The sequence below is a fragment of the Sceloporus occidentalis genome, unplaced genomic scaffold (assembly GCF_023333645.1).
Source record: "Sceloporus occidentalis isolate IW3139 unplaced genomic scaffold, rSceOcc1.0.p SCAF_5, whole genome shotgun sequence".
Classification (NCBI taxonomy): domain Eukaryota; kingdom Metazoa; phylum Chordata; class Lepidosauria; order Squamata; family Phrynosomatidae; genus Sceloporus; species Sceloporus occidentalis.
Genome location: NW_028316985.1, coordinates 80,943,909 through 80,968,522, shown reverse-complemented (window position 1 = coordinate 80,968,522; position 24,614 = coordinate 80,943,909). Strand labels below are relative to the sequence as shown.

The following is a 24,614-nucleotide window of genomic DNA, read 5'->3' as shown; positions in this document are numbered from 1 at the left end:
ACGCTTGCCATTGCCTTCCTCTGAGGCTGAGAGAGTGTGACTTGCCCAAAATCGCCCCGTATGTTTCCATGGCTGGGTAGGGATTCAAATCCTTGTCTCCACAGTCTTAGTCTCATGTTCAACTCACCCTTGGGGCTGATGCTCACATTCCAGTCATCACCTATATTCTTTTACAAGACTGAGCCTCTTTGCTCAAGAATCTTATTTAAATGATTTAAATCTTATTTTGGTGCTCAGTGAGTAAATGTAGGTCTACTAGTGGGGGTCCACTATATGTATATTATGCCCAAAACCTTCATTGTAAATGCACTATTCAAATGTTTATCAGTAGACCTTTGAATATGATATTGCAATTTTGTTCTGGAAGCCTAATGAGAGAACCTTCTGTTAACACTGTGTATGTGTGTCTTATTCTGTACTGCAGGTGCATTCTTCCTGTATGCAGGATTTGCTTGTGTGGGACTCATTTTCCTGTACGGCTGCCTTCCTGAGACGAAAGGGAAAAAACTAGAGGAAATTGAAAGCTTGTTTGAGAATTCACTGTGTACGTGTGGCATTACAGATTCTGATGACGGGAGGTATATTGAATATATCCGGGTGAAGGGAAGTAATTATCATCTTTCTGACAATGATGCTTCTGATGTGGAATGATTTTCAGCTGCTGGTGTATTAAATCATTTAAAAGCCTTGATGGGGGGAGGATGAAGGAGCCGCTTAATGATAACCTCATTGCCCTGCTTCTGGTCTGGTTCTCCTTTCTGCTGTCTCTGCAGAAACACTCTCCCTTTTTAAAATATGTCATTTGAAGAGAATCAGATAAAATGTAACATTATTCTTTTTATCAGCCAGAAGTGATGGCTGGGAAGGCGAAAGAGGGAACTCCTGTGAGGATATGAGTATTCCAGCTGCGTGCTTTGCTGCGTGTCGGAGGTCCTAAAATCTGTGATACCAAACTCTATTGATCAAATGCCATTTGTAGTTGTCCATCTTGCAAAATTTCAAAAAGGGCAGCTAGTCAGAAACCAGATGAATCATAAAAGTATGGTTACCTGGCAACCAAGGTTTGACACGAAAGTGGTCAGCCTCTTACAAAATAAGTTGGGGGGATCTGCTTTCTGTTGTAGTAATAATAAATTATTTGGAAAGTATTACTTATTTTTAAAAACATATTAATCTTGTTTGCACAAAGAAGGTGCATCATTTCATATTTCCCTCTTGCTTGATCTCTTTGGGCATGTCTCCCTTTAAATAAGCTAAAATCCCTTTTAATTTCCCTTCTTTCACATGAAGAAACCTGAGAAGTTAAACTTTGAGAGAGTCTGACAAAGATCTTTAGTATTCTTCAGGGGCTGGTTGATGTTTATGAATGACCACATGAAACCCAATTGCCTGGAAGCAGTTCTCTCTGGTAGTCTTATATGACAGTGTTTCCCACGAGTTCAAATCAGGGTCCCTTCAACCATGTTGCCACACAGCCCACTTCTCTTTGTATGTTGCTTTTAGATACTAAACATCACTAAAGCTGGGAGTTTTTTTAAAATCGGGCTCCTTCATGATTCACTTTGATGGAAAAGCATTAACCCAGGCGCTGTCTCCAGGCATGTCCTGTGATTCCACACTGGAATCTTTTCTTCACTTTTGAACTCTGTCCATTGGTTACCATCATCAATATTTAATAACTGAACTGAGAACTGAATAACAGGTTTAACAAAAACATGCAATGTATTTCCTCTGAGATTATAACATTTCATTGAGTTCTCTACTGAATAAAAAATTCTTGAAATGCTAGCGTTTTAGGGATCAAAAGACAGTTTATTTTGGGAACCATTCAAACTTGTGATTCTCTTCTTTTTAGAGCTACAGTCCCATGAAAACTATAACATGCAATAAGTCTGTATATGTAGTTTGACTGTGAATTAACAGTGTCAAAGGTTAGAAAGAGATCTAGCATAGTGCCTGAGACTGAGCTGTGAATCAGGATACCATTAATTCAAGTCTCCTTTTGCCCATTTAAGTCTTCTGCAATATGAGGATAACACTATTATTTCTAATTTACTCAGTTGTAAGGATTACAATAATCCACTGGCTGCTGGTCAGAGGCCTTTTCCACCCTCGCGTTGCCATTCTTTGTCCATCAACTGTTGTGGAAGATTCACATGATACGTTCATTAGGTTCTTGTTCAGTGTTGTCAACACTACTAAAGCTTTTGGGGATTTTCTGTTTTCTGGTCCTGCCTGTTCTCTTGCTTCCTGTTGATCTTGACTTGGGAATCACTTTCAGTGGTGCCAGTGCAAATTTCTGTTCCCACTAGAGAAGGCATTTCCTTTTTCTTTCTTTCTAGTGCATATAGTAAAGTAGAATGAGACAGAAAGAAATGCAAGAGAAAGTGCAAGTGGAGTGTTACGATATTTATCACTAATTCCAAGTCAAGAACAAGAACATGGAATAAAAAAAGTAAAATTTGCAAATAGAGAGCACTTCATTAACATATGAAAGGACTTTTTTTTTTGTTTTTATTGAAAAATACCTGTGCCCAAGATGAGAGAAGGGTTTTGGCCATGGGAAAAGGGTAGTGCTTATGGAATCTCTGCTTCCCATTACTGATAGAAAAGTACAACTTATAGGCTCTGATTTGGAAACACCTTTTCCATACTAAAGCTATTATAATAATAATTATTAAGGTAAATGTACTAATTTCCCCATAAATTCAAGTTAAAAGCATGCACTTAGCTTAAGTGGCTTTAGATCTTAATAGTGGCACTAATCTTTTTATCCAGCTTGCCAGAAACTTTCCCTTGTGTTGCATGTGTAATTTTTCTGCCTCATCCCCACCTCTGCCTTGGCAAGTCTGCTTCTCTTGAAAAGGATTTGGCTTGGGAACCTTCTGGGATCTAAAATGATCAGGATCTATAAGGAATCTATCTACCCTACTTCATGATGAGAAAGAAATGACTTCATTCACATATAAATATTACTTTAGTAAAATAAAAGGCAAATGAGATGGTTCTGGCAAAAAAAAAAATCTCCTTTAATTTAAAAGGAGTTTTAGTACCATCCATGATTTAAAATTATAATACCTCCCCAAACAGTTTGTTCCTATAAAACATGTTTCCTTAATATGTTGGATTAACAGCTATAATCACATTTAATATTCATGTAAAATGAAAAAATGCTGTTTCTTTATTGATTCATAGGAGAGAATTTCAAATACCAGTTCATATATAGGAATACTTTTTTAGTATTATCCATTACATTCAATTATATTGAATGTAACGGATAATAGGTAGGTAGCAGTCCTGGTTCACAAGTAGCTATTCACAAGGGCAGATTTTTATGCATTACATTAATTAACAATAAACCAGCATTGTTGAGAGTTCTAGCTTATCATCCATGAAGTGCATGCTGACTAGTCATTCCGGCTTGGCTTCTCCTACCCACAGAAACAACCAAACCAAATTTAAACCAGCAAGGAGACAAAAGTGTCCCATTAGAGCTGAATCCAGATTTATCATTTATTTATTTGGAGTATGTATACCTTGCTCTTCAGCCACAAAGGCTCCCAGACCAGCTTATAGATTGTTAAATTGACAGTTCCCTGCTCTCAGGCTTACATTCTAAAAAGACATGACACAAAAGGAGTAGGGTATGGCAGTGGGGAAAGGGGTACTGTTGGTTCTACTTTCCCTCCAGGGCCAGCATGGCAGCAATTGACATGGAGGTGAGGGCCTTTTATCTGCCTCTGGGGCTAGGCATGTGGAGCTGTAGCTGCCTCTTCTTCTCTCTCTCTGAGTCCAGGGTGGTAGCAGTTAAGATGAAGGGCCTCAGTACCCTTACGAATCAGGAGTGAAAAACCTACTTCTTAACCTTGTGTGAGACTCAGGTATGTTAGGAAAGTGTCAAAACAAAGTCTGGATTTGTAATTTCTGTTTAAAACCACAAATCCAGGCACTGGTTTGACAATGAGAGAAGGAATCAAGGGGAAAAAGTCAGGAGGCATCATGAGCCCACTGCTGATAAATGGCCAGCCAGAATTCTCAGGTATTCTGGCCTATTCTTAAATCCAAATGCAGCCACTAAGCGTTCTCTCTCTCTCTCTCTCTCTCTCTCTCTATATATATATATATATATATATATATATATATATAGTCATAGTGGTACAGCATGTGCTGGTCCAGCATTTCCAGCTAGGTTCCTTCTTTTACAGAGCATTTCCACTTTTCTTGTAGCCTTCACTTATGTCTTATGGTTCCACCAGATGAAACGTTTGGTGTTAAATAGCCTTTAAAATATTGCCTCCGAAAACAAAGGCAAGACAAGTAAATAAACCAAACTTGGATATTTTTATGACAAAACTGGTTTCTGCTGTGGCCTGAACATTCTCTTAGACAAAACAGAGAAGCAATTCCCTGGCAACCATGTTGTGGTTCTTGTTGTTTTCTATGACCAAGCAAGTCAAAGAATAACTGTGTGCCAAAATGCTGCCTCTAATAGGGTAGGCCTTAAGTATGCCTTCACTGGTATTCCTGCCTAAAGCCTTAATCCAGGAAAATAGTCTCCGGTGTGTATATTCAGCACATAAGGGGAGTTCAAATTGATCTAAGCACTTTGCAGTGATTGAGCTTAAAGCCAAGGGGAATACAGATGCTTGATTGGTGGTCTAAATTTCCTCTTTTGCTCTAATAATCTACTATGGGGCAACAATAATTATACCCAGTCTGCCTGATCTAATCAAAGAATGACTGCTCTGATACAACCTTGTTACAAACAAATGTCTTGAGCTTTGCAAATCATGTTCCAATTTATATTAACCTACTTATTTTTCAGATTGTGCTGAGGCCTTTATCAGCGGAAATATATTAACCAGCCTTCTAGTTCCTTGACATTTTCTCAAATGACATTCAGCTATGCCCCATGCTCAGCTCTTTTTCTGAAGCTTATTACTTTTATCTCCATGTGGAGGGTTGGGGTTTTTTTCTGACATTTCCCCTCTCTCCACCTGTTACAAGCTGAAAGCAGAATATTTCAGCTCCCTAATAAGAGCACAAAATTTCACTGCCACCTTTTTCCAATCCCCTATTTTTACCTCCGGACATGCTGATTTAAGTCTTCCTTTTAATGTTGCTTTTCTGCTCTAATCCTGCCTTAGTTGCCGTATCAAAAATGATTTATAATAAAACTGAATCAAACCAATACTTGAAATAAGCTCTGCAAAACTGGGTTTTTATTTTAGATTCTGTGTTTCTAATGAATGAATATGGGTGAAATAGTTCTATTTTGCAACAGATTTTTGCTTATATTTTGCATATCTTAATTAAGAAACCTGTCTCTAAAGATAACATTCCAGATAGAAGGATTGGCTGACAGTGTGTCAGGTTAATTTGTTCTATGAAAGTTTTTATTCTTAATAGCATATGAACTGCATGCCTAAGCACAAAACTTTCTAAAGCTTTCTAATATCTGTTTCCAGAGGTCTCTTTAGTTCAAAACTGTTGTGTTTGAAGGAAAGTAGGCTTAAATTCTATTACTAGTCACAACTAGACCAATGGCATTTACATAAATATTGAACCATCATTCATTAACAGGGCCTACTCTACTTGGAATTATCAGTAAGGTTTAGGCTTCGGGCTTAATAATTCCAGGATGTATAGCACTTTTCCTAGTTTGATTTGACTAATTTTGGATACCTCTGCTACTAATCACTCATCTCAGTCTATCAAAAGCAATCCTAGTTTAAAATAACCTTCTGTGCAAAGACCTCCTTGATGGATTGAGTCCTATGTGCACATAAAGATGGAGTACAGGATTAAAGTGCTTGTATCTGGCCACACCTAGACTTCTGTGCACAATGGTTATACTGGATTGGGTCCTAGGAGATGAGAAGACCATGCCAAATCAGGTTCTGTTTCCCAGTCAGATGACTGATGCTGTCAAAGCTCAGTATGTGAACTAGCTATTACAGGACTGACAATATCCAGTCCTTGAGCCTGGTTTTTGCAGCCCTTGATACATCCAGACTCCCTGAATTGCACTTTTGGTGTCCAAGGAAGAAAAAATGAATTTCCTGGAAGCTTCCAAAAGAAGCAGTTCACCATTTAAATAGGTTGCAGGGCTTCCTTGCACTGCTTACCATTTAAAAGGAAAAAAAGACATATTTCATAATGAGGAGTAGACAGCTGGCCATTTTCTAATTCATGTTTATGTCTGGAGCGTTTTTTGCCATTTTTTGGAGCATGCCAGGGACAGAAAATTGGCCCAATACTTTACACTGTTGCTCCTTTCTTGTCTGTTGAACAGCCTCTATTTCAGGACTATCAACATACAGGTTTCCCTGCGCAGCCCACTATGGAATAATGAGCAAATCGTACTCATTATCTAAAATAACTCAGAATAGGTAAATGATAGATTTTGAACTGTCAATCGCACACAGTGATGGCTGATTCAGTGGAGTAAGGCCTTTAAGAACTTTGGCCTAACCACCATTGGATGGCACTGCATTAAGTTGGGAGTAGAGGGTGAGTGTCCACCAAGTATTAGTCCAAACTAGATGGTCCTCCAAAAAAAAAAAAGGCAAACAAAAACACTGTTTCATTGAACTGCAGTAAGCTTCAATTGGGTTCCACAGATTTGAGCTCCAGAATTCTTGTAACACTTCCATTTGCTTTAATAGGCATGAACTGGAACATGTTTCCAGTTGATAATGCCACAACTGTCATAAATATCAGTAATGTTCTGGAACTTGAGAAGAGACGTAATCAGAGTTTGAGAAATCAGAGAGTATATATTATAAAGATATTTTAATACAAAGAGAAAAGCTCTAAGAAGCACTTTACCTTGGGGTAGGCAAAAACAAAGCTCATGGGTCACATGCACTCTCATCTTTGGCTGTATCTATACTGTAGAATTAGGGGCTGAATAGACGGGTGGCTCAGTGCTGCCTCTTTCAGCCCCGGAATCAGGCCGTGGCAACCACAATTCTTTTTGCTCCGTAGAAGGGGCGCCATAACTGCCATGGTGCAGTGTTGTGACGCCCCTTGTATGCAGTGCTCTTTGGGCACTGCGCACAAGGGACATCATCCTAGTGTGTCCCGTGTAAATGGATGTGTGCCAAGATAGTGCCCCAGCGGAGGAAGAAGGGCTTGGAGCATGTGAACACTCAGCCCTTCTTCACCCCTAGCATGCAGTCAGGCCGGCACAAAGTGCCAATCTGTACTGCCTCTTAATGCAGTTTGACATGGCTTTAACTGCCATGGCTCAGTGCTATGGATTTCTAGGAACTGTAGTTTTGTGAGATATTTAGCCTTTCCTGTCAGGGAACTGCGGTGCCACAACAAACTACAAATCCTGGACTTCCAAAGGATGGAGTCATGACAGTTAAAGCAATGTCAAAGTGCATTATTTCTTAGCAGCCTAAGTTTCTGTTTTTACAACCCGTCAGGAATCCCTCCCCCCTGTCACCAAACTACTGATATTGTTCCCAAAATTCAGTGGCATAAAAAGTGACACTTAAACTGACATTTTGCCTCTAAATATGCCATGTGCTCCGTACTTGTCTTACTTAGGAATACGCAAGTGCTAATCTCTGTCATATATTTTGGAGCAAACAAGTGCAAATCTCCAGGAAGAGCAGATTTTCTGATGAGTGCATGCCATGTTTGGCACTTTTAAATGGGAATTGCCATTTTCACAGTATTAGATTTCAGTAACAAAACCAGTCTCAGTGGGGTCTATATTTTTTAAAAAAACTAGCCCTAGAACATAGAGGAGTTGTCCCCTCCTGACTTTCAAAAATCAAGTTTATTTGTGCATTATTATTTTGCCTCTTGTCTGGATGTGTGTCAGGCCAGAAGCAGTGAGGCTCCAATATGACTTTATGGTTTTTTAAAAGTGTGTTATTGCGGGTAACTTTTACAGCTTAAATGTAGCTTCTGAGGATAAAATGTTTCTGAATTGTTCTTCAGATTTAAACAAGTCACACAAGGGGGGATTGTGATTTTCTATAAATCTTCATAGCCTTGTTTATAGTTACCATTTGGCGCAATCTACAGAATTACGTATCTGGATTGCGGCACTGTTCAAAATGGGGGGAGGGTTGAATCAACAAAGTATATTATTATTATTATTATTGGTGAAAACTGCTCTGGTAGTGCAGAATGAATTCTTTATAGGTATTAGGTAGATTTAAAAATAATCTGAAAATACTGGGCAGTTACCTATTTTGAGTATTTTCACATAGAGAAGGATTTTTTATTGTGCCAATAATCATCACTGTGGTGTTTTTGTAACCAAGTGCTAATGTTGTTCAGGAGTACTGTATATGAAAATATTTTAGCCACCAGATTTGTTAGTAAATGTCAAAACTTGTTTCCTAATCTGACTTCCATCTCTCAGATCAAGGCAGTAAAATCAGCGTAAGAAACTAGTTTCTATAAATCTTTTTGTATGTAACAAATATCAACTATATTACATTTGAAACTGGGCATGTGTAATGATGAAGCTTTATATATATAATGATGGAGTACATATTTTCTTGGGATCTTTTTTTCCAAATTGTGTTTGCAGTTTTTATTTGTATTATGTAACATACCAAAGGAAAAGGGAAGGTTGCACAACAGTCTCTACTCTGAGGGTCTCACTGAGATAAAACTGTCACTGATATGTAGTAGAACCTTGGTTCTGCAAAATCTCTTAAGTACATGGCTTGGTACTGTGTTTTTAAACAAATGAAAACCAAACAGCCTCTTGTGCTTAGAAAGTTAGATGTCAGGTAATAGTTGTATTTTTTCAATGGACAAAACAACATTCCATCCTACATGTTCTCCTTTTATCCCATTTGATAGTGGTTTCTGTTTTCATAGGGGTGGTTTTTATCAGTCACTCCTCCATGTGAAACTGAGATGGCGAAGTAGCCCATGAGGACTACTGCCTGCCATTTCAGTACAGCATGTTTTGGTTCATTCCTGTCATCTCTATTTTTCAGCATTTTAACACATGCCATTTGTTTCTCAGCCAACCGAGCCTTTAATGTATAAAAGTGGTGTATATTTATGAAAATGTAGTGACATAAAGTTGAATGTTTTTATGTTCAAATTGCTCTACAGAAAGTTTACTCTATGTAAAAAAAAAAACTTTTAAAAATTGTCTGACCAATGTAAATGAACAAAATAAAAGGCAGTTGATTACAGAATGTGCCTTGACGGTTTATTTGTACTGGAACACTATTCATTTCAGTTGTAGTCAAAATACTCTCAAGAAAGCACAAAGAAAGGAAGCCTAATGGCAAAGGGTGTAGTGGTTTAAGCATTATAAAGGAGGGTCTATGGATATGAGGAGACACCCTGCGCAGCCAGAATCTGGGAGGATTTGTTTTCCGGACTTGGGAACCCCCATACGGTGAATCAGTCTTTGCAGAGCAGCTCTTAGCTGTGTTGCAGCTGTAAGGAAACCTTATACTAGAAGGTCTTATGATGCTAAAAGAAATAGGTTTTTGACTTTGGTCCAAAACACACTGCAGAAAGAATCCAGTTTGAAACCACTGTAATTGCCCTGGCTCAGGGCTAGGGAATTCTCTGAACTGTAGTTTTGTGAAATGTTTAGCCTTTCAGAGAGACACGATAAACTACAGTTCCCAGGTTTCTGCACTGAGCCAGGGCAGTTAAAACTGTCTCAGACAGGATAATTTCTGCAGTGTATTTTGGACCTTTATTTAAAAAGCAGTGTACTAGAAGGCTCTGTTTCAACAAACCTTGTTTTAGAATTTTTATTTTGTCTTAAGTCTGGACTTCTGTTCAGATCTGGTCTGGACTTTTCTCCTGTCAAGGTATATTTGCATGGTATATTCTTAAGGCTAGCACCAGAGAGTGGTTCAGTGTTCATAGACCCTCTAGGGATGCATTTTCTGAAAGGGTTTGCAATATCTCTGTCCACCATATCCAGTGAAACACCCACATGGTCTCTCTCAGTAGAACTTTCTCAGATAATGTAAGCATCCTTTGACTACAAAAGGTAAAATGGTAAAAGTAGTCCCTTAACATGAATGCCCAGTTGTAACCAACTGTAGGGGGTGGAGCTCATCTCTGTTACTAAGCCAAAGAGCCTGTGTTGTCTGAAGACGAATCCAGTAGTCATATGGCCAGCATGACTGCACCAAATGCTGTTACTTTCTTACCCAAGTGGTACCTGTTTATCTACTTGCATTTGCATGTTTTTGAACTGATAGGTTGACAGAAGCTGGGACTAGTAACAGGAATTCATCCCATCATGCAGCACTTAGGCCTCAAACTGCCGACTTCCAATCATCTGAATTGGCATCTTAACCACTAAGCCACCAAATCCCATTATCCTTTGACTACAACGGGTTTTCATTTGTTGTCATTTAAAATGTCTTTTCTAGTTGCAGTTAACTGTTCTAGGAGAGCAAGTGAGCTTACCGTTCTTCATATAGACTGTATTTATATACTTTTTCATAGGGACCAAGCAGTTTTGCATCCAGATACTTCCTTTTTGCCTGAAGCTGTACTTTGTTTCTTATGCAGAACCTGTCAGTTCATCTGGACAGTGTATTGCACTCCTTGATCATCAGGAAAGCTCTTGCATTTTATGTTTCTTAGACTGCTTTACTGTCATAAATGCTGAGGCTTCCCCCCCCCCCCCCCCCACTTATGTGGATCCTAAAGAGGGGTGCACCATTTCATCTCAGAAATTTTCTAAACGGTTGGTGCACTTGTCTTAGATATTTATCATTGTGCTTCCTTTCCGAAGCTGGAAGGTTTCAAGCTCATTCTACCTGAGCAGTAGCTGCCTCCATAGGTTTTGTCTGAGGTGTACCTCTCCCAGAGCTCTGCAGAGCAATTGTTTTATCTCAGCTTTCAACCTTTCTCTTCCACTACAGGCTGAATGCACAAGCAAAGGCTAATAACTCTTTTGGTCAAACTGTTCTTTCATCCATTTTGAACTGATGTGGATCACATCTTCTGGTACGTAATGCTAACCAGTCACCATCTGTGTGAGTTCACAGAGACCACCACAAAGAACAGGTTTCTCACCTGGAGCTATGGTTCTTCAAGTTGTCATTTGTGAATTCACACAGCCATCCATGTTTCCCTTACCCCACATCTCCTGATTTACAGCAGACAAGGAACTGAGGAGAGAAGCTGAGGTATGCTGAGGCATACATGGTGAGAGAAGAGGGAAAGGGGTTCCCACCATTCAACTTTAGAAAATTCTGGAGAGTGTTTCTGTGCCAGTGCCTAGACCCATTTGTGTGAATTCACAGCTGACCCACGCAGAGAACCACAGTTACAGGTAAGAAACCTGATAATTTCATTTTAAAGCACTTGTTACAAATAATTTATATGCAAATTCATTACCAGTCTAGGGTAGTGATAGCTAACCTTTTAGATACCAAGTGTCCAACTCAATGGTGTTCTTGTACCCGAGTGTCACCTGGTGCCAGGGGTGGGACTTCTGGGGGCCGGACTTCCCAGGAGACAGTTAAAGGCATGGGAGTGTGGGGGAAGAGGAAGAACAGATATGCGGCTGTTCCTCCTCTTCTCCCACCCTCCTGTGCCTCAGAGATGGCTTCGCATGCCAGAGAGGGCACACGTGTCATAGGTTTGCTACCATGAGTCTAGGGCATCCTGGGTATCAATCTCTAACTGGTTGATGCAAAAGCCTGAGTTTGTATTTAGCAGTGTTTAGTACATTTGGTCATTATGAATGAAAATGCTGCTTGTACCCATGGGAAAAGCTGAGGTGCTGCAAACCCTTGACTTGAATCTTGTTAACTTGGAGAAGTTCATAGAATTGAAATGTTCCCCACCACCACATGTCTTCCCTAAAAATAACATAAGAACAACCATGATGCATCAGACCAAAGGTCTGTCTGCACCAGCCTTCCACTCCCTCCATCTCACACTTCCTGACTATCAATTCACAAAACCATAGGTCCTCTGATGCTGCATGTGATATGTCATCACCTTGACTAGGAGCCATTGATGGTCCCGTCCTTCATGAATTTATCCAATGTCTCTTTAAAGCTATCCATGTTGGTTAGCTACATGTCATGGCAGGAAATTCCACAATATAGCAATATGTTGTATGAAAAAGTAATTATTTTATCTGTCCTGAATATCCCACTGGAGGCTTACCTCAATTGACATACTTTGAACAAAAAAGCTCCTTTTTACAAAGTCTTTCTACAGGAGCCCAGCCCAGCTTCACTCATCTTGTCTTCTGTCTAGCTGGGAGGAATTTTACAGCACTGGCTTTAAGAGGTTGGTGAAGGAGGGCTGGAGAAAGACGGACTTTCAGTGTTGGGTTGCAGCAGCTTGTCTGTAGTAAACACTGCAATAAAGCTTGACCTAAGAAAGAATGGGATTCTACTCTAAGGCTGCATCTGCACTGTAGAAATAATATGTTTTGGCACTACTCTAACTGTCATCGCTCAATGCTATGAAATCCTGGGAGTTGTAGTTTGTTGTACTGGGTTTAGTCCAGCCACAACAAACTGCAGTTTTCAAAATTCCATCGCATTGAATCATGGCAGTTAAAATGGTAACAAAACGGTTTACTTCTGCAATGTGAATGCAGCCTAGGTGATCCTACTGTAGCTCTATGTGCCTATGTACAACAGACAAGATAAACAACAGCTGCCTCCAGAATCAGTTGTTGAGCATGTGTCAAGAACAAAATGGGGAGAAAAGCGGAAAGCATGTTGAAAATTCATAGACCTATACGTTTTGTCACCAAAATGGAAATTATAAGAAAAGGGTTGGCTGATGAAAGAAAGAAAAAATCATCCTGGGATGCATTTGGAAGAAGCTTTAAAGTAGTCTCTAAATGGTTCAAAATGTTTTTGTTTACTTATGTAAAGTTTACCTAAGCTGGTTATTTCATTTCACATGTGCATAATGTTGGATTTTGAATAAAAAGTTTAATGAACTGATGTTGAACTCCTTGTTTTTTGTGTGTGGTATATGAACCTAAATCTTTTCTTTCCATGTTATTTCTGCCTCTGGTACCAAAGTTTCTATTTTTAAAAAAAGTCATGCCCATGAACACACAACTGAAGTATACTTGTATTTTGTGGGTGGCCCAGGTTCTAGTATTAGGAGAAAGTGATAAAAGTTTCTCCCTGTTTACTTTCTCTACCCTCTGCATTAATCATGTTTTCACTTCCTTTTTTGTATAAACAGCCCCAGATGTAACCTTGCCTCATAGAGAAATTGCTCCAGTCTCTTCATCAGTTTTGTTACCTTCTGCATCTTTTCCAGCGCTACAATATCTGTTCATTACTGACAGTGACCAGAACTGTACACAGTATTCTAGCTGTCATGGTATTATCATTACTATAGAGAGCCCTTCTTTTCTCAGTTGCTACCAGCTCACACCTCACCATTGTATATATATATGAAATTGTGGTGGGTGGGTTGCCCCAACATGCATCACTTTTCATTCGCTTACCTTTAATGTTACTTGCTATTTCACCGTTCATTCCAGAGAAGGTCTTCTGGATCATTTACGACAGACAGAGCATAGACAGCTAAGCAGAGACGGGAAAGGGAGGCTTTTGTAAGCTTCCCTATGTTAACTTTACTTAGGAGCCAAACCGTTTTCTAGGGAAGAAATTTTAGAAATCACCTGAAAGTGCTCTTTTTTCATTGTCAAAAAACCTATTTTTTCTGTATGTGAAAATGTCCTTTTATTTTTTTTAAAAAAAACAATCTAACAAATGGATGTCAAATGAAACACCTAAAATTCACAACATAAAAATCTATACAGTTTGTTTGCCTGTTAAATTTCACCTATCAAAAGCTCCCTTTTACGGCATAGGTATTGCACTGAAAGGCAACATTTTAATGTTCTAAATAAGAACACTCCCATATTTGGGGGCTTTATAAGAAGGGCTTTCTGCTGTTCAAGAGCAATCCTCAGCTACAACGTCTGCTTCAAGCCTTAAACCCATCAATATTTTTAAAGGTCCTATTTAAAATTTCAAGGCATGCAGCAGCTGGGCAAAAGCAAAAATAAAATAAACACGGTAAAAAAGTCAAACAAACAAACAAAAAATAACCCCAAAGATAGTACAGTGGGCTCTTGGTGTCTATTGGGGCCCATACCAAAATCTGTGGATGCTCAAATCCCATTAAATACAGTGGCACAGTAAAATGATGTCCCTTATATAAAATGGCAAAATCAAGGTTTGCTTTTTGGAATTTGGAATTTTAAAAAAATATTTTCAATGTGTGGATGGTTGAAACTATGGATACAAATAGCTGTCTGTACTGGAAAGTGATCATTTGATAGTTACTACGAAGTTTGTTGTTGTTGCTGTGTGCCTTCAAGTCGTTTCTGACTTACGGTGACCCTAAGGCAAACCTATCATAGGGGTTTCTTAGCAAGTTTCTTCAGAGGGGGTTTGCCATTGCCTTTCTCTTACGCTGGGAAAATGTGACTTACCCAGTGGGTTTCCATTGCCATGCAGGGATTTGAACCTTGGTCTCCCAGTGTCCTAGTCTAATGCCAAAACTACTACACTACACTGGCCCTCGGGATACAAGGATTTGGGTCTTAGCACACCTAGTGAATTTTTAAGCCTCTTACTATGACAGGAAGATTTGGCATGTGAACTACCTTTTCACTACCCTTCATTTCCAATATGATTTGCATGGGGAAGTGCTGCTTAAGAACATGTGTGTTGCACCGTTGCACATTTCTTTGGTTTCAGCCCTAAAGTGAGGGGGAAGAGATGGTGCTGCCTATTCTGTCTAATCCCTGTTGGTCTGATGATTTAGCATCTTCCTTTAATGTGGCACAAGGAAGTTGATGGGTGCAGGGTTGTGCTGATTTTCCTTCCTCTGCTTTCTTTTGGAGCTTCTATGCAATGCTGCCTAATGAGCTTTTGCAGGGGAGGAGGCAGGAGCAGAATCAACTGTGTGCTGTATGAAGGATCAAAGCAAAGTCACAAGTCACAGCTGGCGCACCTGCTGCTTGCTTATTACTAGGAAAAGACTGTAGTCCAAGATAACATAAAAGTAACCACAACAGAGTAAGCAATTTTCTTATAAGCTAGAGAAGGAGATGACTTCTGCCTCCTGCCTGATAGCTTTTAAATATAACGTCCCAGTATGTCAGAAATCATTACTGTGTATCAGATTCATTGGGAAAATGCGAAAGCTTTAGATCGTGAGATGGGGGTCTAGAATGAGATGCCACCCCCCAGAATGATTTCTCTGTGCCTTTAATGATTGCATTTGTTCCATAGTGCTCCTTTTTCCTCTCTCCTGCTATTTGCATATACCTAGGGAAAGTAAACAAGTATCTCAGCAGAATGCTGCTGGTGGCAAAAAATCCATATCTCTATGGAAGATTAATCTGGCAACCGGCTGGACAGAAGAGGCAGAGCAAGTAGACTCAGGTCTCCTAGGAAACGAAAGCTGGATTTACTGTTGCCTTCGTGCCAGCTATGAAGTTGGTGTCTCCAGTACATTGGTGTGCATGTTTAAAATGCCAGGGAAGCAGGTTGGTGACTTCTGCAGGGAGGCACAAGGACAAAAAATGGTGGGTTTCAGGTGATAATCACAATCTTGTCCTACTAAAATCAGAGTTTAGTAGGCTAGGTCTAAAATTTTCTCTAATATGCTTTAGTTTTGAAACCGTGTCTAGCAACTCTGGGTTACAATTTGGAAACCCCTCTGTTTGAATTCACATATGAATTATGTGTATTTATGTATCATGGAGTCACAGCTAGCTGCCAATATGGTGGAGTGGCTTTATAGGAGACTGTATTAACTTGGACAGTGAAAATAGTGAAAACAGATAAAAAGAAAATCAACTCATTTGAGATGTGGTGATGGAGAAGAGTGCTGAGAACCCCATGGACAGCCAAAAAGACAAACAATTGGGTCCCTGAACAGACCAAGCCTGAAATACCCCTGGAAAGCAAGATGGTTGAACTGAGGCTGTCATACTTTGGCCACATCATGAGACGGTAGAACTTATTAGGAAAGGCAATGATCCATGGAAAAGTTGAGGGTAGAAGAAAGAGAGGAAGACTGCACATCAGATGGCTAGACTCAATTGGGGTGTTCACAGGCATGAGACTGTGGGACTTGAGCAGAACAGTGGAGGACAGGGAGTCTTGGAGATGTCTCATCCACAGGGTCACCATGAGTCGAAGTTGACTCAAGGACAGTTAACAACAACAACTCACCTTAAGACATTAGGTCTTCCACATTCTGAAGTACCATATCTGAGCTAGTTGATATCTTATTTAGAGTAGCACAGCTGCCATTTTGTATCACTCTTTGATGGATGCCCATAGTGCTCCAGAAATATCGATCAGAAAGATGGCCACAGGCTGAGGTTCTGTTCTGGTTCCCTCCCACTTTATTGTTGACCAGAGTAATGTTGGTAGGAGGGTAAGTGGGTTAAGCTGGAGAACAATGTAATTCCTTCTCATCACATGGAGTCCTGCAGCTCCAGTAACATAAGAGCAGACTCAACAAGCAGTATGGCGTTTTAAAAAGAATCACAAGGTGGAGTCTGTTCAGACCTCAAGTAGGAAGTGTACAACTACTTTATTACCAGAAAAAGCTAAGAAGAGAAGACACTAGTAACAGAAAAGGTTGTGGGAAAGGAAAGGGGTGATAAACAAACTCAAGGAATAGTTTTTTGTGGGTTTTTCGGGCTATGTGGCCATGTTCTAGAAGAGTTTATTCCTGATGTTTTGCCAGCATCTGTGGCTGGCATCTTCAGAGACAAATAACCACAAAAAACTATGGATGCCAGCCATGAAAGCCTTTGATTTCACAATCTCAAGGAAGCATACTTTGAACAGTCTTGGGCCAAAAAATGGTGCACATCCTTCAGAGCTAATCATCTTTCACCAGATGTTATCTTTCCCCATTCAAAAAACAACAACAATTCTAAATGAGTGCACTTAGAAAACTAGTTTACTGGAGAAAAGGCTATGCCAGAAGTCTTCTTTGTGTGTTGTTCGTCTATGGTCAGACAGATTTGAGGGTAAAGAGAAAAATTAAAAATGTTATTTATTCTGTCTTTAGAATACCCCCTGGAAAATAAACCATTCTGATGCAGAGTATCATATGCCATGTTTGCATGATGTAACAAGAACTTTGGCTCTTGGCGGGAATCATTAACAGTATCTTTAATATTATTTGAAGTGACTTTCCTTTGGAAGGAGTCTTAAAGCCCATTTTGGAGGTCACCAGTGTAAGCCAATAAGAAAGCCTATGTGGAATGTACCCTGAAAATCTAATAATCTTGCAAGTGAATTGAGTTTCAGAAATGGTTATTTACTTTGGCAGCTTTCTTTTGGAGACTCATTCCATGTGTACATGACTAGACCTTTTCTTGCCCTTGTCACTGACTGCCTGGAACTCCTCCACTGATGATTCAAATATTACAATACATGTTCTTGAGAGAGCAAGGTTGAAACTCATTCAGTGTCTCCTTCCACTAGAAAGAGATGCTTATGTAAAATAGAAATATTGTGGTTTTCAAGAAGGTGCATGTCTCATTCTCTATGTTTTAGTATATAGAGGATACACAATAGGTAATGCAGTCCACCTAACAGATGCACATACTATACTCCTGCATTGCTGTAGTCTTCGTCTTCAAATAACCTACCTGGTTTATTAAAATAACCCACATTGAACTACAAAATACACAGTCAATCTCTGCTCACCTGGTTGTATTTTCCCAAATTCTGTTTGTAATACTGTGTTGAGGAATAGCTACTAAAGTTATTAGATTTATTGGAAATGGATAAAATAACAAGAGGATTAAGACATAATAATTCTAAAAATTATATTGAAGATTGGAAAAAGATTCTAGAATATTTAATCCAGAAATGGGGGGAAATAGTCATTGTGGGTTTAATTTTAGATTGAAATGCAAATTGAAGAAGGTATAAAAGGAAATTTAAATATAGGCTCAGTTTAGTTTGCAAGTGAAAACGTATATGCTGGTGATAATTATAGTTCAGAAAAGAGAGGATAGAGAACATTATATTTTCACTACTAGACAGCCACGGAAAAGAATAAATTCAAACTTATTAAAAGCTGAAAACAAGGAAATAATGGATAGATGATGAATGATTTGTGTAATGTTTAATAAAATCTGTAAGTTGTATCGTGAAATGTGTGATTCCTTTTTAATGTTATTTTAAAAAAGCAATATCAATTAAAAAATAAAAAAAATCAGACTTTCTATGTTCCTTTGCCTGGATTTCTGATATCTTATTTCTCTTATTAAATATTAAATATGATCAAGAACAACTCATTGCAGAGTAAAAATCCAAATTTTGTGGGCTGAGCGCTCCTTGATGTTACCACCATGGATGAAAAAATACAAGCCGACGACTTGTGCTCATTAAACCAAAATGAAAAGGGAAGATTGTTTTAAGATGCATTTTCCTGGATGAGGACCACCAGATAACTATCAGTACATATGCATCTTTGGACCTACATCATTCTGTTAATAAACCATCAGGTTTATTATGACTATGAGTCTCCTGGCTGTAAATATTAACCAATAATCACCACTTGTCTAGTTGGGTCTTCCTTTAAATTCTGCTTACCTCCTTCCTGAATACATTACATTTGTAACTTGCTGTGGGACCCAGGCAATGTAGAATGAAGGAAGACTTTTAGCTTTTCAATATGGAAAAAAAGAATTATTATTTAACTGAAGTCCCCTGAAAACGATACAAATCAGAACACAATGTTTTTTATTGGTAAATTTAAAAAGCACTACGGTTCTGTCTTGCATATACTTAACCTCTGCCACACACAGGAAATGTCTCCGATTAGTTCAGGTTCCAATTTGATCAATCTCTTTCAGAGGCAGACAACCAGCCTGGCAGTTCCTCCCAGCAGAGCAAACTTGCTTTTAGTTTCCTGGTAACCATGACTACAATCGTACAGTCAAAATGCAAATTGGATCATATGATTAGGATCTTGTTAATTTTGCCCAGCCAATTTGTAGCCAGCTTTGATGGCTCACTTCTGACAGCAGTAGCCAAGGAAATGCACACACAAGCAGCCAACAAACACACACACACACATCCACACATACGCGCGCATATATATATATATATATATATATATATATATATATATCATACTGCCGATAAGAAGGATTGTATGATCACATGGACTAATTAGAAGGATGCTTGGAGCTTTGGGTGTTTCGCACCTCAGTGAGCCGTAAGAGATGAAAAATCCCCTTGGGATGAACTTGCCTTTCAGCTTCAATCTACCAAAAAAGGCAAATCCAGTAGAGAGTCAAATGCTCACCTGTCTTCAGCCCACAGGTTCTTTGAGATTGGGATCAATATTTAAACACGAATTTTTTAAGTTCCCTTCAAAACTGTGCTCCCTGCAGTGAGTAAGATGGGAGACATCAGTCAACATATTATTCCAAAATGTGTTACACTGAATGCAGTGTGACTATCCTATTCTCCATAGCTCCTCTACCCCTGTGGGAAATTCAAGACAGCTGCTAATGTTCCTTCAAAACTGAAAACATGTCAGGGCACTTGTTAGCTCTCTAGCTTCTCCTCTGATGGAGTGACTCCCAGATGCCACTTCAAGGAAATACAGTCAGAAATATTTGCCACAATAAGCTGCCAAAGCCTTCTTAGGGATGACTTAACTGTGTGGGAACTGGAACTGGGCCACCAAGAAAAATCTGTTTGGAGAGCTGTGTAGGCTGAGAAGAGAACGGATAAGCAACAACAGCAGTGAGCATAACACATGTCGTGGCACCTTGGGGTAAAGTCAGACTCTGCGCATGTGTCTGCTTGAAAGCTAGCACACAGCTTTGGTAAAGCCTTCCCTGTTCTTTTCTGTTTTATGTCACTTTTAGACCAAAAGCATCTGAGTAAGTAGACTGAAATCTACAAAATGCATGTTACCAACTTCTTTCTTTCAGTTAGTCTCAAAGATGCTACAAGATCTCTCTAAATACTATCACTTTTAATGTCAGCTTCGAGAAGTAATTCCCAAAATGGTTGGTACCTTGGGCAGATCCAAGGACGCAGTGAGGGAAAGGGGGACAGTAGTGGGGCAGTGCCTCTTTTTCCCTACATTCGGATATGACTTGGCAATCGTGTCAAAGAAGAAACCTTTACCTTTAGTGGGTGTTGAGGGGGAAAAGGGCAGCATGGAGGTCTTCCTTCAGTCAAGCTATTGATGCACAAGAATGATAAGTGGAAGTAGAAGCCTTTAGCAACATGGAGGGGATGAGGATTTAGAGCACGTATTCATGCGGGAGAAGCTGCAGCGAAAAGGAGCATTCACATTTGGGTCCCTGCTTAAGCTTTGTGAGTTTGGTGGGCAATTTGGAGCTGCATTGATCCTTTTGCTTTCCTTTGTCAGACAGGTCAAGAGAAGAGATTGCAGATGAAACAATGTTTGCATCAATGGGAAGAAACTCTGTGGGGAAGGCATGGCTCTGAGGAAGGAGAGGGAGGAGTATCCGGGGTTAATTCTTCACCTCTCTGATTGAGAGTCCTTGGGGAGGAAAGTTTGAAGCTGGCTGTGCTCCTCTCCACCCTGGTGAAATAGCAATAGCAATAGCAAATACATTTCTATACTGCTTATCAGTGCAGTTAAGCACTCCCTAAGTGGTTTACAATGTGTAAACTGCTCCCAACAAACTGGATACTCATTTTAGTGATCTCGGAAGGATGTTAGGCTGAGTCAGCCCTGAGCCTCTGGCTGGGATTGAACTCACAACCTTGTGAGTGAGAGGCTGCAGTACAGGCATTTAACTTCTGCGCCACCTGGGCAAGATTGGGAGCCTTCCCTCACCGGAGAGTAGCTTCTTCCTTTGCGCCTGGTCAACTTGGGAGCAACAACTGAGCATCTGGTCAAGCAGCAACCAAGAAATCCCTCACCCATTCCAGCCTTGCAAGACCAGCACAGGCGAGAGGCTTCTTGGTTGCTACTCAGCCAGCTGCTCATTTGCTGCTTCCAGGATGAACAAGTACAAAGGGAGCAACAATCAAACAGCCAGTCAAGCAGTAACTGAGAAGCCTCTTGCTTGCACCAACCGTGAGGCAAAGTCCGGTGCAAGCAAGAGGCTTCTTGGTCATTGCTCAACCAGCTCCTTGGCTGCTGCTTGGCCAACTGCTCAGTCACTGCTCCCTTTGCTCTCAGTCACACTGGGAGCAGCAACCTTGCAGCCAGCCAGCTGGCCTTTCTTTTCCTGTAAGGCTGGTGCATGCAAGATGGGTGAGCAAGTCTGGGCCTCTGTGACTCCTGCTGCTTGTGTTTTATTCTCACATGAGAGGCTGAGATGGAAGAGAAGGCGATGGTGAGCTGGGGGCAGCTGAGATAGATGCTGCTTGCTGCTGCACAAACAGTAGGCCTAATATCAAAAAATTTGGTGATGGGAGATGGTTTCCTAAGAGGAAAGAGGCTGGTAGCCCAAAATTTTTTGGAGATCACTGGCTTAGAGTTTATTGATCACCTTGTATAAGCAGAAGCCCTGTAACAGTTCCATGGCATGCATAGAATAACCCCGGTGCAGCAGCTCCCACATGTTTTGTCTGCCTGCTGAGAAGCGCTTCATTTACCAATTGAGGCCTGTCTCACACCTCTTGAAAACAGTGCCCTTGAGCAATATTGGCCTAGACACTCTGTGTTTGAGTTGGGAAACCCCACACATTCTAGGCCCCGCTTGCCAACTCTTCAGGAAGGGATGAGCCCAACTAAATCTAGTCATAGTTCTATATTTGCAGGTAAGTTCTGCAAATGTGTGGAAACACAGATGTTGCATTTTTTATGGGGCAAACCAGACATTTTGTAGACCCCCATCCCTCAGGGAAATATTCTTAACGTGAATAATAGCAGCTATTGTGTATGCAGGCAGACAAATATTTTTTTAAAACCAGAATGTTATTTCAGAACAAAAACAGTCAAGTGTTTTGTTGACTGCTGACAGTCAGCCTATAACAGCTGGAAGATAAAAGTGATGAGTAATTTAAACTACGTTTATCTTCAGAAAATAGTGCTTCCTCGCTGGGTACATTCCCCTGCCTTCCCAGATTCTTCGTGTGCCAACAGGATACTGTAGACTCTACAGTAAGCTACTTTTTTCTGTGTGGAAGAAGTAGAACATGCTGGAAATTCCTCTTTCTGTGGCAGAAAGAGAAACTCTAACAATGGCTCATTATAGCCAAACTTTACTGCCTGCTGGAAGCCCATGGTTGACAAAGAAAATGGTTACACTTTAACTGAGACTTGCTAAGCACAACATGCATGCTGCCCAAAGGAACAAATTGTTCCATGTGGATTTTCCTTTAATGGCAAAAGTAACTATTGTATAGTTAACTTTTAAAATATACTGTATATATAAATCACAAGTGTAGAGATGCTTCTGGCACTTTAAAATTAAATACAGTTTTAATGCCAGAAAACACATCCCCAAAGGCACCAGGCCTTCTAGATCAGAAATATGCTAACAGAAGGAGCCAGCTGAACCAGGGTCAGCAAATCTTTCAGCAATGCTCACTGAGGGGGAAGAAGACATAGCATATTAACCTCTGCAATAGTCTCCTCTTTTCTTGCACGACTTCAACAACAACAACAGTTAAAGTCTTTCTTCTGACCCAAAACAAAATGGGATCACAGAAGGCCAATGCTTAAGATAAAATTGGAAGCTCCTTTCAACTGCAGTTTGTCAAGGCTGACCTGCACTGATATGGCGACACTGAAGGGAGGGCTAGATTCCATGGCCAATAGAGGGTTTGGGAATCTTAGCAAAGCTATATTTTAAAGGTGAAAAAGTAGGGGGAGACAGATATATTTTCATGGATTACAGATAACATGGCTACTGAGAGCAAATTCAACCTTTTAAACACAAAGATAACCATCTAAGCAAGAACAAATCCAAGAGCTTGTGAACGAAATAAAACAGGTGAGAGAAAGGATGTCTTCAAAAATAACTACACAATATCATTTTATGGAATTCAGTTCAATCAGTACAAATGGCTTGCTTTACTTTTTGTTCTATTATTTTTAACAGATATTAAAAGAGGATTTTTGTGTGTTCACAGTGAAGGTGGGATTACATTGCTGAATCCCCCTTGTTCAGTTATCTGGCTCAGATGGAATGGACCCTTCCAACAAACCACATGAATTCCTCCTTCCCTCTCCTGGTTTTGTGAACCTCGGTATCTGTGTGTGAACCAGGACACTGTGGCTTAACTGATGCCTACAAATAATGAATGCAAATCCGTTCTAATGTTAGGCAGAACTTAAGCCATAGTTATGTTTGATCCAGACATAAAAGGCAACTGTACAGAAAGTCTCCTTTGCAGCCAAGCATGTAAAAAGAGAAGAGAGGATGGATGCAGACAGAGGAAGGCATGGTCAAGTTTGTAGAGCTGCCTAGTACACCTGAATGATATTGTGTTCATTTTCACTGGTATCAAGAGAATTGGGGGGGAGGAGAAAGTAACAACAGCTATAACCTTTTTCAGTTAGAACATGTTTTTATTATAGTCCATATAATGATAGCAATAATACAGAGATTAAAAACCAAATACATTAGCCGCTGCAGGCCGGTTGCAGAAAAATGTTTACAATCCAAAGCAATATGGCATGACATGCTTAAGCTCACCGAACCAGCATAATATAAGAGAGATCTGTGCTGAGGATGTTCAGTTCTGTGTTGGATTGTGTTCAGTGCATTTAAGTAGACTGTGGTGGAAGAAATTAATCAGTTCAATTTGGCTGCACATGAACTTGAATTGCCTGTTTAGTCACGTTTTTGCATTTATTAATTATATTAAAATCTGCTATGCTTCATCTTAATTTTTTTGTCTTTTACTGTAAGGAGACAAACTTAGTGAACAGAGAAATTTCAGCTACTTGAAGGCTGAAGAGCTGCTCTGTCTGCTGGAATGTTCTGCCCTCCAGTGGTCTCTACTTTACTAGTAGAACAGACAATTTCAGCACTAAGGACAGAGGCCAGCCCATTTTTACAGCCGCAGACCTGCAGTATATTGCATTGTATGGCTGCATCACGTTTTTTAATTCCATGTATTCCGCAGGACTCTGTTTGGGACCAAGCATTGTTCCTTGCCTTGAAATTAACATATTTGTTTTCACATGACACATCCAACAAATCTTTTCCAGCTCTGCATGGCATATCTTTTCTTAGACCCATGGCTGGCATTGTCTGGGGAGGAATGTCAGCTGTTTCTCTGGATACGCTTTCAAGGAAAACAGAATAAGTGCTCATTGACTGGCATGGGCACTGTGCTCTCTGACTTCCTCGAACTGCAAGGGGTTTGCCATCATTTCTTGGAAAACGGTCCTCAAAAAAATATGATGCCTTCTCATCCTGTTCTTCCTCTTCAGACTGTGGAAAGAAATTTGTGTCAGTGTACTTGTGCATATCTAGATCCAATGAATCACCATTATTGAATGTCACATATGAGTGCATTTTGTTGAACATAAGACTCTGCCAAAGTCAACAAAACAGATACAGTCGGCCCTTCTTATACACGGATTTTTTATACACGGATTCAAGCATACACGGTTTGAAAATGTTCCAAAAAAGTATAAATTTACCTTGA

General features: G+C 39.9%; 2 protein-coding genes across 8 annotated transcripts in view; one reads left to right on the top strand and one right to left on the bottom strand.

Moving 5' to 3' along the window:
- SLC2A13 (solute carrier family 2 member 13) overlaps positions 1 to 9,282 on the top strand; it is a 143,492-nt gene extending 134,210 nt beyond the window's left edge. Inside the window, exon 10 of the mRNA XM_089524497.1 lies at positions 425 to 9,282. Coding sequence (XP_089380623.1) covers positions 425 to 651 — 227 coding nt within the window. The 3' untranslated portion in view covers positions 652 to 9,282. The remainder of the gene's footprint in view (positions 1 to 424) is intronic.
- A 14,242-nt stretch (positions 9,283 to 23,524) lies between these two features.
- REDIC1 (regulator of DNA class I crossover intermediates 1) overlaps positions 23,525 to 24,614 on the bottom strand; it is a 35,714-nt gene continuing 34,624 nt past the window's right edge. For all 7 annotated transcript variants that reach the window (XM_089526855.1, XM_089526859.1, XM_089526858.1 and 4 more), the window contains one exon: positions 23,525 to 24,397. In XM_089526855.1, the coding sequence (XP_089382981.1) occupies positions 23,897 to 24,397 (501 nt within the window). In that variant the 3' untranslated portion in view covers positions 23,525 to 23,896. The remainder of the gene's footprint in view (positions 24,398 to 24,614) is intronic.